At 34.7% G+C, this 15,510-nt stretch overlaps 1 protein-coding gene across 1 annotated transcript; it reads right to left on the reverse strand.

Annotated features, from left to right (window-relative positions):
• Positions 1–12,777: 12,777 nt before the first annotated feature.
• Positions 12,778–14,669, reverse strand: LOC125825514 (pentatricopeptide repeat-containing protein At2g17525, mitochondrial). The gene has a single exon (XM_049504838.1). The coding sequence runs from the start codon at positions 14,667–14,669 to the stop codon at positions 12,801–12,803; it is 1,869 nt and encodes a 622-aa protein (XP_049360795.1). The 3' UTR covers positions 12,778–12,800.
• Between the last annotated feature and the right edge of the window lie 841 nt (positions 14,670–15,510).

The raw sequence follows: 15,510 nt of genomic DNA on the forward strand, positions 1-15,510 counted from the left end.
CTATAGGTAAAATATGTATATATGATAGTTAAGTATGTCTAATTATGTAGTTTTTCCTTTAGAATTGGGCTGGGTAATTTGGCATTGAGTTGGGCTCTAATTTGGGTTGTGACAATGGCCCAAAGCTGGTCTAAAAGGGGGTTAAGGATAGAATTCAAATGGCTAGGATTGCAATTGGAAAGATGACCATATGAATTTCAATTATAGCCAATTGGGAGTTAAGGTTGTAGTCAAATTGAGTTAAATTGACAAATTCGGCTAAAACTTAGATAAGATAAATTAATATTAATTAACTAACAAGCTTCTTAATTTATTTAACGTATATTGCATTCTAAAATTCTAAGTATATGATTTTGATCATTACTTTAATATATTTAAAAAAGAATTATAATTTATAATATTTTCCACGTATCATTTAAAATATTTGATTTTTGTTTTTAAAAACTATGTTAATCTAGTTTTTGATTGACACGGTTTTTTGTGGGGGAGGGGATAGGAGTTGGATGAGGTAAAAAAATCTTAAAATTTGAAATATTTATCAAAAATAATTTTTAATTTTTTTTTTTGGGGGGGGGGGGGGGGGGGGGTTGGAGGTAGGGGATTGGGGATTGGGGGCTAGTTTGGGAGTAAGGCTAAAAAAATATTTGAAATTTTAAAATTTTATTTTATTTTTGGATGGGGAGGGTCGGGTACGGGGTAGGGTAAGAAAGAATATATTGTAATTTAAGTATGAAGTAAAGTTTTGAAAAATAATGTTCTTAATTTTTTAAGAGGAAGTCATTTTCCTTAAATTTGAGGAAATAAATTGATTTGGAAAACATTTTCCAAATCATTTAAGCCAATCAAACATGAAAATATCGAAAAATATTTTCCTTCATACCAAACACACCCCTAATGTTACTTAATTTTAAAAAGAGATAATTGTCAAAAACACACCCAAACTATACCTTTTTAAAAAAAAAATTCATACCTAAACTATCACTTATTAGTTTGAGAAACATACATTTCTCTTTTATAACACTTACACTCTCTCTTTACTTTAAAAAATAACATCATACTCCACATAGACAAAACATTTCATCTTGACAAAATTAAATAAATTAAGTATTAATAAAAAATAAAGATTGAAAAATTATTATCCCTAAAGAAAAACTAAACTAATCAACTAAAACTTAGATAAGATGATTAATTAACAAACTTCTTAATCTTAATAAAATAAACTAATTTACTTAATTATAAACTAATTAACTCAAAACATAAACCATAACTTAAACTAAACTAATCAACTAAATATTTAATTAACATAAAATCTTTTTGAGAAGATTTTCGAATATTCATAAAATGCACTAATTATATACATTATTATATAAAACATATATATTTTATTTAAAATTATAAAAATGACAAACTATTTAAAATAACTTGCAAATTATATTATTTTTTTTGAAATTTTCTAAAACTAATTATTTCAAATCATTCTAAATTGAAGAAGCTCGATGATTAATTTATATTGTGGAGGTCCAAAATTGGGTGTCAACAATATCCACTAAGTTTGCATAAACAAGAGCACTTGACATAAAGCCCCCGACCATCCGATCATAGACCCTCCTTGCTTCACCAATGTTGTCATTTTCACATAAACCAAGTATTCTCACGCTCCTATTCACATCTCATGTAAACAATTGTTTCATCTTCCTTAGTGTAACATCCCAGAAATTTTTTCGAACTAAGACTTGAACCATCCTTCATTGTGAGTAGGATTTTACCAAGGAATTAAAATTTCTTAAGTGTTAGGTCACTAGATGTAGCACCTTGAGTTCCAAAAAGAATTAAATTGGAATTTGCAAAATCTGAAATTTTGCAAGTTAAGCTAAGTATGAGTTTTGGGTCGACTTCAAACGATCATAACTCCTAGATCAGGATGAGTTGGGTATTCTACCAGATACCGTAGGAAATATCTTTGAATTATCTTTCCAACACCACAGAGTTTGATCAGTTTCGAGGTCGGATGAGTGAGATATGACCTTTTGAAGTTAGGCAGTCCAGTTAAGGAAAGTCAAAACCAGGTTTTAGAGCGGTATTTTGGTCTTTTCCTTACCCAATCAGATTCAATTCATTTTTAGTAATATTTTAGGGGTATAATCTGATTAGGTTAAGTTTTTTAATCCTAGTTTACGCCTAGGGTTTTAGTTGAGAGTTCAAGAAGATAAAAGAAGAAGAGAGAAGAAGAGAAAAGAGAAAGGATGAAGGCGTTCGTCGACGTTCTTGAGAGTTGTTGCGGATTGTCGCCATGGGTTTGATCCCTAAGAGGTATGTAAGCTTCCATAGTGTTAAGTTTGTTCATCCACACGCCAAACATGTATTTTCAGTGCAAATTTCATTTTTGAAGTTGAAAGATTTGAGTTCTTGATAGGTGTTCTTGAAGTTCATTCTAAATCTTGTTGTGTTGGGTTTTGGATGATTTCTTGAGATCAAAGTGAGTGTTTTAATGGATGTATTGAGTAGATTAGAGTGTACTTATGTTAATTAATCAATTCTAAGTGATTGGGGAAGAAACCATTCGATTTTAGGCAAAATAGGGTGAGAAAACGAGAAAAGAAACTTGCTGAATTTTCTGGGTTGGGGCCCGGCGCAATGCGCCTGCCAAAGCACCCCAAACCCACCTCTGAAGTTTAGGGGCTGGCGCCCCGCGTCACCCATAGCGCCAGGGTCGCCTGCCCCACCCAGTTTGTCGTCGGTTGCCCCGTTTGAATTCGTTTAAAGTGCACCTTCACTCCTTTTCGATTCTAACTAATCTAAGCTACTTCTAAACACCTAAAATCATTCCTAACGTGATCATAACCTTGAATTCATAATTCAAATTCAAGGTAGAGTTGAGAGTTAAGTTTTGAGAATTCTTTCGAACATTCTAAGAGAGTCTCTTTGAGTCCTTTTGTGGAGTCTTCTACAACTTCTAGTAACTTGTTTCAAGACTCGAGCAAGTGAGTATGAGAATGATGAGAATGTATTCATGAGTCTACTTTGTCATCACGAGATCCTTCATATCATGAAACATAACTCTTGAATTCATAATTCACATTTAAGAGAGAGTTAAAAGTAGAGTTCAAGAAAGTCTTTGAGTTCAATTGTGAATCATTTGAGATCAACTATCGATTTGAACTAAGTTTTGAGGAAGTAAGTAAGAGAAAGAGAAGAGTTGTATACATGAGTTCCATAATGTTATGTAGACCTATGAGTCAAGTCGTTCATGCTCATAAATTCCGCATGAACTTCAGAAGTTGAGTATCTATGAGATGAGTAATATCTTTACGTCCTAAGTCTTAAGTATTGAGTTCCTAACCCTTCTGAGATTATAATCCTAATCATGGGACTATTACCTATTACCCATGAAGTCCATGAGTTGAGTTGTTCATGACCACAATTCCGCATGAACATTATAAGTCAAACAGTCTTGAGATGAGAAGTATCTTTGAGTCCTTGAGTTGAGTAGTTTATGCTCATAAATTCCGCATGAACCCTCTGAGTTGAGCATTCTTGAAATGAGTAGTATCATTGAAGTTCTTGAGTTCGATCTATGGTTATTGAAAACCTTGCATTGAGTCGTTCATGTCCATAATTCAGCATGAACCATATTTTAAGAAGTCTTTTACAAATGTTTTAACTTTGTTTTAAGACTTAAGTTCTGATTTAAGCAAAGAGTAAAGAGTTGAGTTCATTTCTTCAAAAGAGTATATCGGGACTATGTATTCCCAAAAAGTAAATGTTTTCACATTTAAACAAGAAAGGAAATTGAGATTTCAAAAGAGCCTTTGAGCTAGTTTTTCAGTAAAGAGGGAACTATGATTTCCAAGAGATCTTTTATGCTAAGTTTTGAGTAATTATCTCAAACCAAAGAAAGAGTTTTGTTTTTACAAACATATGACCTAAGTACGTTTTGGGAGCAGTATTGAGCACCGATATGGAGATGCGAGTTCAGATAACTCAAGTCTCCATAAACCATGTAGCCATCATGGGTATTAATGGGTCATACTTTTTAGATGATCAAATAAGTTAAGCTAGTGGATCCACTAAGTTAAAGCGTTCTATATGACGGTAAAGTATATGATAGTTCTGGCAGCGTGGGCAAGATGTTGTATCACCACTTAGGCTCATAGTAGTGGTTGTCGGTTAGAGAATCTCCCACAGAAATTATATTACTTTATTATATAAGTAAAGTTGAGTTTATTATTGCATTTTCTTTAACGAACTAAGTTGTTTTTACTGTTTTATAAGCTTTCCATAAACTGCATCTTTTACTATTGCATTATCCTTGAGTATCATGAGTTGAGTATTTCAAGTTGAGTATCATATCTTTGAGTTGAGTATCTAATCTCTGAGTTGAGTATCTTATCCTTCAATACTTCTGAGTTGAGTAAGTTTGAGAAGAGGTAAGTATGTTTCCTTTGTATCAAGTTTCAAGCTTATGTTTATGGTTTAGAATTCCCATTACATGCTCGTACATTCCACGTACTGAGTCATTTGGCCTGCATCTTCTCATGATGCAGACACAGGTATTCAGGATCATCAACAGGAGCTTCGTTGATATCACTTGGAGTTCAAGTTAGGTATGGTGAGCCTCCTTGCTTCCGGAGGATTCCATTTACTTTCAGTTGTTAGGAGGTCGTGGGTCTTGTCCCGACTTCCATCATTGTCATTTAGAGGCTTCATAGATAGACAGTAGAGTTTTAGAAGTCTTCATTTATTTGGTTAAATGTTTTAAAGAATAAAGTTGCCTATTTATGGCGAGTTGAATATATTATTATTATTTTATTGAGAGTTTCCTTTTGAGTTAAATCTTTCCATTTAAGTTTCATGAAAGGTTATTCAGTTTTAAACTTTTGCATGCTTAAGTTAGTCTTCCACTTGTAGTCAGCCAGGATGAGGGTTCGCTTGGAGACCAGTAATGGTTCTTGAGTGCCGGCCACGTCCAGGGTGTAGACTCGGGTCGTGACACTTAGAAATGCAAGTGCTTCTTCCAAAAAGGTTTTCCTTATAAAACCTATATATAACACTATTATACGGACTAATATAAAACGCTAAAACCTCTTTATCATCATATCCTTCAGTACTTCCATGATCTTCAATCCATTTTCCACTCTCCCACCAAAACACAATCCATGGATAAGATTATCATACGTGACAAAATTCCAATTTATACCAACCACTTTCATTTCATTGAACATTTTAAGTGCCACATCCAACATCTTGGAGTCACAATGACTAGATATCAAGTCATCTAAAGCCAAAAATAAATCGGAGACCTAATTTTAATTATTTTTTTCATTTCTGGGATTCCAAGTTATTTCTTTATTTTAAAAAAAACTTTATTTTTTCAATGGTCTTAGACACTCTCTCTCTCTCTCTCTCTCTCTCTCTCTCTCTATATATATATATATATATATAGATATATATAAATATATATTGTGGTCTTAAACATATAATGTGAAAGTTAAATTTAAAAATTTATCCAAAAAAAGAAACATTCTTTAATATTTCGAAACAAACTAAAAAAAGACAAATAAATTAAAAAATATAGTATATTTTTTTTGTTAAAAAGGATTAGAATAATTTTATTATTACTAAAATAATTGGGTCCTTCGAATTCGGGGCCTCATGTGTAGGCCTCATTTTAAAGGCATTGAGCCGTCCTTGCCTTTCAACTCCATCTCCTTCAAAAGACGTCAGCCAACTTTCACTTTCCCTAATCTACAAAACCCATTAATCAACATGTTGTAAGCCACAACATCATGAAGAGCATTTTAAAACTTAATGTAATGAAATGCATTTTTCATCCTATCTCTTAACCAAGCAAGGGAGGAGCTACAGCCTAGTAAGGGTGGTCATATGAACACCCTTCGTTGGAAAATTATATTGGGTATATAGGCAAAATATAGTCTAATAGCTGGATATTTATTAATTGAACACTCTTTGAAAAAGCAAAGGTAGATGGTCTAGCGGTAGGCACACTCGTTCACCTCATGGAGGTCTGGGGTTCGATTCCCACTAGCTGTATTTTTTAATACAGATCTCTTTTTAAACAAAAAAACACAAAAAAAATTGTGCACCCTTGGCGAAATTTCTGGCTCCGCCACTGTAACCAAGCATGGTGTTCGTCTGGGTGTCACTCCTAAACACAAATGTGTAGTATGTGTTATCTCCTGTATTCAGGTTAGGAAAAACAAAAATAGAAAAAAGATGAAACAGACAGAAAATAAATAATCCGAGTCCACAAAATCCACTGTGTTTCCTAAGAAATTTAATCCCCTCAAGTATCCGAGGTTGCAGATTAATTCCTCCCAAGATAAAACAGATTAACTATTAGAGAAGCAGCAATACCTCAAACTTCACTAATTTCAGCGAACTCAAGAACAACAACGAGAGCACACACAGACTCAGTCAATTGACAATTTGATTTGTAAGAAAATGTATGCAGAAGAGAGAAAAAATTTCAGTGTTGAAAAACGAGAAAAGACTCTCTATTTATAGCCAATTGCAGTAAGGAACGCGTCTGTTCGGACAATGGTGTGAACACATCTGTTCAGACATGTCTTCCCAGAGCGTTGTGTCTTTTGGGAAAAATAAGGTGTGTTCGGAAGGAACTTAAATATTATCAACAAATCATTTGCCAAATTCGAAGCCAAAGCTGACGGCGCGAGGGGGCACCTTCTTCTTAACCCTTTAAGAGTTAAAGAAAGTGTTTCCTAATATAAGGACAACATTTTTCCTTTCTTCTACCAATATGGGAGAAATGACTCTTCATTTTCAAAAACTTTCCATTGAAATGACTTTTCATTTTCCCTCCAAATTGGTTCCCTCACATTTCCCAATTTCTCATTCTTATTTTCCATTCACACCTTGCTATAACCCAACAGTATGCAAGAAAGATCACGCTCCTTGTATTTTATGTTCTATCTACCTATTCATCTCTCAAGTTTAAAAATAGACAATGAATTTATCTCAATCAATCATGAAATACAAAAACAAGAACACAAGAGTAATTTATACGATAACCAAATTAATCCATAGAAATCGATGTTCAACCATTACCCATGGCTACATCCCCGGAACAAAGACTTTTAGCCACTCATAATCATAATAAAACATAAAAAGAATTGTTTTCATGTAATTCAAGACTAAAGATAAAGTAGAAGATTGAAACCTAAGATAAATTGTTATCCCTTGCTCTTGCACTTGAAAAAGAAGAAGTTCTCCTACAAAATAAAGCTAGGGTCCTATTTATAGAGTTAAGAGAACAAATTCCTTCTCCTAATTAAATTTGGAATCCTTAAAAAATTGGAAATTCGTCGGGGAAATCGCGGGGCAGGACGCCACCATAGCGCCAGGACTTGGCTGCGGGATTTTCCAGGCTGGCGCGGCGTGCTGCCAGTGCGCCAGCACTGGTCCTCAGTTGTTTTGAGGCTGGGACGGTGCACTAGTGTTGCCCCATGTGTGTAATTTCTTCGTGCTCTTTTTTCCTTGCTCCCGTAAGGTCTTTTCTAGCTCCCATTATGCTCATACTCCTCTAGGAACCCCTGCATATCGATAATCATGTAGGTTAGCATGCAATCATCGCAATACTCATCAAAACGTATCAATTAGCATCAAGAATATCTTTGAAACATAAGGTACATGCGGATAAATCATAGTAATTTGACATACAAATATGCCCAAGATCACTTTTTGAATGCAATATGGTAGAATTTTCTTTTTAAATGGTGGATTGATTTTGAAGCCACTCGTCATGTTTGTGAAGTCAAAGAAGCATTTGATTTATATTGTGCCGATGAGACTATTTTCAATGAAAAATTCTGCAACGATCAAAAAATGAAGGCCATGGAAAAATATTTCTAAAGATTACATTTGATGAGGTGTTGACTCTGAACAACATTTGTCATGTTCCTAAGATTAATAAGAAAATAATTTCTATTGCACTTCTCGTCAAGAAAGATATTTGTGTGTTTTTGTATCTGCAAAAAATTATAGCAAACAGTTACGTAATTTTTTTCATTAAATACACAAAGTAGAGGTCAAAATCGAAAACCTCCGTCACCTTCAAGTGCATAACTCAGGTGATCATAAGGTTTAAGAAAAAAAATATTTGTAGAAAAAGTGACCTCATGAGGTCATTTTTAAACTTAATGTAATGCTCGTTGCTAATAATGATTTATTGAGTCAAATGATCATTTATTGGATTTATATTTGGGACACGTGTGCAACAAAATCTCGCTTAAAATAATTAATTTGAAAGTGTTGCCTAAATGTAAATGTAATTAATCATAATGTCAAATATGTGTTGATTATTTGTTTAATGGTAAAAATTTATCACCAGGTGATGACCGTATAAACACATTGCCTTTATCATAGATTTTTTTAAAAACATAATGTTACTCAGATATTAATATTTTAGACAAAATTTTAAAATTAAAATTGATAAGAAAAATAGTACAAATAGAATATAATATTTTGATTAAATACATTCGATCAGATAAAAAGACTTGATTATTTTTAAATTCACATATTGCTTACAAAATAAAATAAAATAGATAAAATATTTTACTATGATTTATTTAAGGCCTTAAACTATAGTTACAAAAGAAAAATTTTCAAAAATAAAATAGATAAAATATTTCGTAGGATCAATGTGTGTACAAACTAAATAAAGGTGTCCAAATAAGAAGTCACCAATAATTTTGCATCTCAAAAAGTTAGGAAAATAGACTTCAAATAAAAATATTTAAGGCATTTAACTACAGTTTGATTTTAGGTCACCAACTGTATTTTAGGTCACCAACTGTACCTTGGATTTTGGTAAAGAAAGGAAAAAGGGTTTTTGGGTTGCAGGCTGGTTTTACAGGTCCTCTCATCTACAGACCGTAGAAACTTCTACTGGTCGTAGATAGCATCTGTAGAAAGAGGGGAAATAATTTCTTGAAAATCAAGTCCCAGTACCTTTTCTATGGTTCACCAGGACGGTCCGTCAAATGATTTACGAGTCATAGATAGGGAACAATCCAGACTTAGTGAAATTTTGAGGTCCAAGTTGAGTTCTACGGTTAGGGTCTATGGACCGTAGGAAGTCTTACAATGGTAGAAGTGTTCCGTCAAAGTTGGGTAATTTTTAAGGTCTCAGTACTTGGTCTACGGTTGACCAGTACGAACCGTAGAAATTTTAGGGGATTTTGAGTCTTTTTCTAATTGTTTTGAACCAATACTATGTCGTTTTGTCTTCTACTCTAAGCCCTATATAAAGCTTTTAAGTCCCAAGTTACCCACTTTCAATTCATTCTCCTAATTCCCCAAAACCTAACCAAATACATTCTCCCAAATTCCCTCCCAAAACCTAAGAAAGAAGAAGAGGCTAGGATTCATTCAAGAGCATCAATTCACCATTCATCTTGAGCTTTGAGTAGCAAGGTATGTGGATATTCACCCATGGAGTACATTCCTTCATGGGGTTCCCAAGGTTTTCAATTCCTCAATCTTCAATTTCAATTGATCAAATTAGGGTTCCTTTTAGTTCTTTATGGGTTTCATCCAATTATGATTTTTATTGTTGATTAAGTTATACAATGCATGATTTAATGTTAATACATGATATTTAGTTGAAACTATATTGACCCACGCATGATTCATGATTTTCTACTATGAACCTACGAAGAACCCATGAAGGATTATGCATGTCTTATGAAGATGATGATAGGGTGCTTTTAGATGAAAGTACCAATAATTGTTGTGAAAGGATTTCTCACATACAAATGTGATCATGATTTGTGAAAGGTATTTCTCACATATGGATTCACATTGGTGAAAGGTTTTCTCACCTATGCTTGAATTGTGTTTTAATGAGCTATTCTATGTTTTGATTTTAAAGATGTGGATTGGTATTGATCATTTCCCTTCCTATGTTATGTTGATAAGTGACTTTCATCTATTCTAGCACAAAGATGGCTTTGAGGTGGACCCTCAAATAGGGTAGTCTCTAGTAGCAACCTCTAGTCCCAAACCACGTGCCCCGTAGGGATTGTCTTAAATGACCTAGCTAGTGGATCCACTTTAGCAAAAGATGATATGTATGGATTCTACCTTGGCAAGTAGATTCCCCTTCATTCGGTATGGGGATATATCGGATTTCATGATTTAGCTCTCATGGTCTTATTGTCGGTTAAAGCTAATATCCCACAAAATGTTTATGTTTCTTCAAAGCTTTTCTTATGTCTCTTATTTCAATATATTGGCCATATTTCATGATTTACATGTCATTGCTTCTTTAAGCTTTTAAATGTTCAAGTAATGATCATGCCTACATGTTTTAAGTCATTCATGCTATCATGTCTATTTTATGCACATTGTCCCATACTTAGTACATTTCATGTACTAATGCATACTTGTGCCTACATTGTATCATTAATGTAGGGTTCAATGCTCCTACCTCTCACTCTCGTGGCTAGTTGATTTCTTCTGGATTCAAGAGTTCGGTGAGTCCTCATGTTCCGAGGACCGAGATACATTTACTTGTCCATGTCTTTGATTAGTTTTCAGACTTGTATGTGATGTATGAGTTGCGTTCCAATCACTTTCCTTCTGATGTGTTAGATGATTTATTGAGATTTATGTTAGACTTCCGCTTTGTCAAAACTCTTTTATGATATAAGACTATGATTTTGAATTTTTTATTTCTATTATCTTGCAAGATGTATGCTAAGTGACTTGTGTATGGCCTCTCGAGGTCCTATACATCATGTTACACCTAGGATATACTTTGGGTCGTAACAAATATTCTGACAATGCAAAGATTCTTGACAATATCAGTGTATCCGAACATGTTATATATATCATTGTACGTGAAAGTTCTTTAAATAGTCGGTGTATAAAATTTAAACTCCATAGGTAATGCATCTGACCTGAAAAAGTTCCACAAGCCTCGGCGAAGGATTTTCAAACAGGCAACAATTGCAACAAAAGCTTTCTTGTATAGATGAGGTAGTTCTTGAAAATCTAGAATCAACTGCATCCATACTAGTCTCAGAATAATGTCAAGAACCTGCATTTAAACTCAATCATCAAAAACTCAATCCCACTGCAAGTATTTTTAATAGTTGATTTTTGAATCCTGTGTCTGTACTTAAAATGGCAACAAAGTAGACAATCTTGTGTGGCACAAGTGGCTTGTCTCTCAACCAGGGGTTTTTGGAATTCCTTTGCAATAGATCCCAATCTATGACAAGGTCCCAATAAGTGTTTGCAACTGTAGTAATTCCTGAAGTTGATGCTGCCATTACTCTCCAAAAGGTTCCTCTCTTCTGATCATATAGTGTCCTCATTTAACGCACAACAATGAAATATTTGAGGCTATTTAGCCCTTTACATCGAATCTTTCTCTTCAAATAAGCGACGAAGACACTGTATATATCATGAAAGCATATGAAGCACCATATTACATAATTGTCAAGATATCTATAGTGGGAAATGGGAATGATAATTTGCAGTGTAAAAATTCTCAAACCTGAATAAACCGAGACCAAAAGGGAATAATTGCAACAAATACGTATAAGATCTGATAAACATTGCTGTTTTGACATGTGTTTGATCTTGTTTTGAAGTTGCCCCATACATAGTAGAGACATAGAATTGCAAACTCTGAATTGCTTGAACCTGAAATACAAGAGCATAGTGTGGTTTTTCACGATAAGCACAGGACAATTTGCACATTATACCGACTGAATCATCAACATTTTGGTATAATGTAGAAGTTTCCCATATAGAAAAAGGCTGAGTGTCAAACCTGGCTGGTAAGTTGATCTGCCAAGATGAAATCTGGTAGAGTAACCTGCAAATTGATGTGCAACTAGTTAGTATATATGTACTTCCTGTTATATAAATGTGTGTGAATCTGTATATCTCTTAAACAAACTGCTGGTACCTTATAGAGGGGGGCGCATAGGCAGTGCCCAGGCAGTTCTTAGAAAGAAGAAACGACTAGAACGATATAAAATGTTCAGAGGACAAAATGTTATTAGAAGAAGAACCTGATAAAAGAAGATTTAAGATCATTAGGGGGTTCAAATTTTTTGTATAGATCAGTTGTAGAATGAAAGTAGAAGGAAAACTAAACTTACAAACACCAACACAAGTGGGATCAGCTCTTTCACTGTCTCATAGCTTCCTGTTTTGGGTCCATATCCATATCCATATCCAGGTGGAAGAGTGCAGCAGCCTAACTCTGTACTGAAAGACCAGAATCAAGGAGGAAAACTTGTCTGTAACCTAATTCTGTTCCCTGCTTGAAGCCAAATATGAAGGGATAATTGACCCGAAAACGCTTCCAGTAGTATACATTTACCCCGTACATGAACATATGGAGGACAATGTATCCAAATAGGCTGCAATTTTAGAGCTTCATTACTCATATGTATTGTTTAAAACATGGTTTCTCTAGTAGACAGACATTAGGAAAGAATCAATATGAATTAGTAAAAGACAGATGGTTAGTTCACCTATCTGGTGAACTGTAGTTGTCTAGTATGACGGAGACACGGGCATAACTTACCAGCCAGTCCAGAAACCCCAACAGTAAGTAGACTTTTTATCCTTCCCATCAAAGGATAAGTCTCCAAAGAGAGCCTCATCTAAAATTAATGGATAATCTTACACTACAATCTTGAAGATTGAACTGCATTTGGTTCAACCAATTTTGCCTCAGAAAATACCAAAGCTTTGTAAAGGTCACAAAGAATGTCAGAGAGCCCATACCTAGTGACTGATCATGTTTGTATTATGGCCTGCAATTGGCTAGTTAAATGGCAAGTCTTGTTATTGCCTTCTATCCAACTTGTTTGTTGACAAAGGCACACAAGTAACGTATTCCATGAATGGTAATCAGGAACTATACCCTTTTCTACCATTTGAAGAAAGAACATATATGCTCTGTGGAAATCTCCTCTACTACAGAAAACATCAATGAACGGACCATAACTTCCAGAGTCCAGCAAGCAGCCTCTACCTTTGATGTCCTCCATCAACTTAGACGCCTTTCCAACTTTACCCTGCTTGCAAAGCAGAATTATCACATCATTTAATGTGGATGCAATTGGAAGATAACCACGTCCAATCATCTCGTTCATCAGCTCAAATGCTCCTTTTATACATCCTTTGCTGCAATATCCACTAAGTAAGTTTGAATAAACAAGAGCACTTGGCATAACACCCTCCCCGACCATCTGATCATAGATCCTCCTTGCTTCACCAATGTTGCCATTTTCACAGAAATCAAGTATTCTCGTGCTCCTATCCACAGCTCGTGGAAACAAATTTTCCATCTTCCTTATAAATGCAAGTGATTCTTCCAAACGATTTTCCTTGTAAAACCCATATATAACACCATTATACGGACTAATATGAAACGCCGAAACCCGTTTATCATTCTTCATTACTTCCAAGATCTTCAATCCATTTTCCACTCTCCCACCCGAACACAATCCATGGATAAGAGTATCGTACGTGACAAAATTCCAATTTATCCCAACCCTCTTCATTTCATTGAACATTTCAAGTGCCAAATCAAACATCTTGGAGTCACAGAGACCAGATATCAAGCCATTATATGTATCTGCATTTGGCATGCACCCCTTCAACTCCATCTCCTTCAAAAGACGACAACCAACTTTCACTTTCCCTAATCTACAAAACCCATTAATCAATGTGTTATAAGCCACAACATCAACAATACCTCCTCTTTCCTCAACTCTTTCTAGTAATTCCACTGCCTCTGAAACACGTCCGCTGTTACAAAGAAGTCCCACTACTTTAGTCACTGTAATAACATCAGGTATATACCCTTTATTAAAGCTCTTTTCCAGCATCACCAAAGCCTGTACTAAACTCCCCTCTCCACAATATGCAGATATCAAAATGTTAAAAGTCACATCACTTGGTTCAACCAAATCTCTCATCAAACTCCTTGCTCTCCCTACCTTCCCATTCTTGCAGAGTGCATGTATAAGTGTATTGTAAATCACAGTATTTGGGGTAATGCCACGAGTTTTCATCACTTGAAGAAGCTTAAACCCATCACCAATCCTATTAGTCAAGCAAAGTCCTTTCATAAAAATCCCATAAGTATAATCATCACCGTGAATACCATTTCCCATCATTTTAATCCTATAAAACTCTCTAGCAATGTCTATATCTTCCTTAACAAGAACATCAAGAATCGAATTATAGAGCTTCAGGGTCGGTTTCTTTTCAAACTTGGACACCAATTCAGGAATTTTGATGACTTGTTTAATCATTCCAGCACGACCAAGACCACGTACAATGGTAACAAAGATATCCTCATCTGGGGTTGACCCAATAGAGCTAGGCATTTCGTCGAGCAGGTGGTGGACACAATCAAAACGCCGAAAATTGCAGAGCTTGTGGATTAAAGCTCGGTAAGTAGATTGATTGTGAGTGAAATTGCGAATGTTGGAGGCCCATCTAAAGGTTTGAAGAGCTTGAGTTGCAGATTTTTGTTCCAAAATTAAACGGGTGATGTTTTCTTGAGTTGGGACAGGACTGGTTAATAGTGGTTGTGATTGAGTAGTGAGAAATGCTCGATAAATTCGGTTACTGCAACGGAAAGATTTGTTCATATTGCTATTCAAATTTCAGCCCAGTACTCAACAAGACAACAACTCTAGGACCACTGTATAAGGCAATGCTAAAGTTGTGCACAAGCCATCAACGCTAGTGTTGCTCGAAATCCACCACAACATCTTAATTAGTGTAAAATAATGGACCTAGGCTTTAAGGGTAATACATACACTTACACTTCAAATAATAAGTACTTCAATAAAAATAGACATTTGTTTGGCCATTGACTCTTGCATAATTCAGCTACTGTTATACACTTTCCTCACGTCCTTTACAAGTTAGATTACACAAGACTCATGTCCTTCAAAGGGCTTCTCAAAAATTGACCAAACACCCTCATTAGTGTTATAGGATCCTTCCAAAGAAAAGAAATACTTTTGTTAACATTTTTCATCAGATGAATAGAATCGATGGCATTGGAGAGCTACCCTTATATATAGCACCTTCATTCAAGACCTTAATTCAATGTGTTTTTCTCTTTTAATTCAAGGAAGCTACTTTGATAAGGAGGAACTGAGTGCAACGATTTTTTTTTAAAAAAAGATAAGGATTGATTAATACCATTAGGAGAAAAATTAATGAATTTCCACAATTTAGATTCAAAGAAAAATTCATTAATATAATATTCGGAACTTAGATTCCAAGATATAATATCATTTGTAGTGAACTAGATAAGGTTGGGATATATATATTATGAACGGAAAGGGTCAAATATACCCCTATACTATTGAAAATAGTTTAAATATACCCTTTGTTATATATTTTCGGGCTAAATATACTCATTCCGTTATATTTTGGGCTAAATATACCCTTATATCTAACAGAGGGACACGTGGACGG

The sequence above is a fragment of the Solanum verrucosum genome, unplaced genomic scaffold (genome assembly GCF_900185275.1).
Source record: "Solanum verrucosum unplaced genomic scaffold, falcon-dt-bn FXZP01000101.1, whole genome shotgun sequence".
In the NCBI taxonomy this organism is placed as follows: Eukaryota; Viridiplantae; Streptophyta; class Magnoliopsida; order Solanales; family Solanaceae; genus Solanum; species Solanum verrucosum.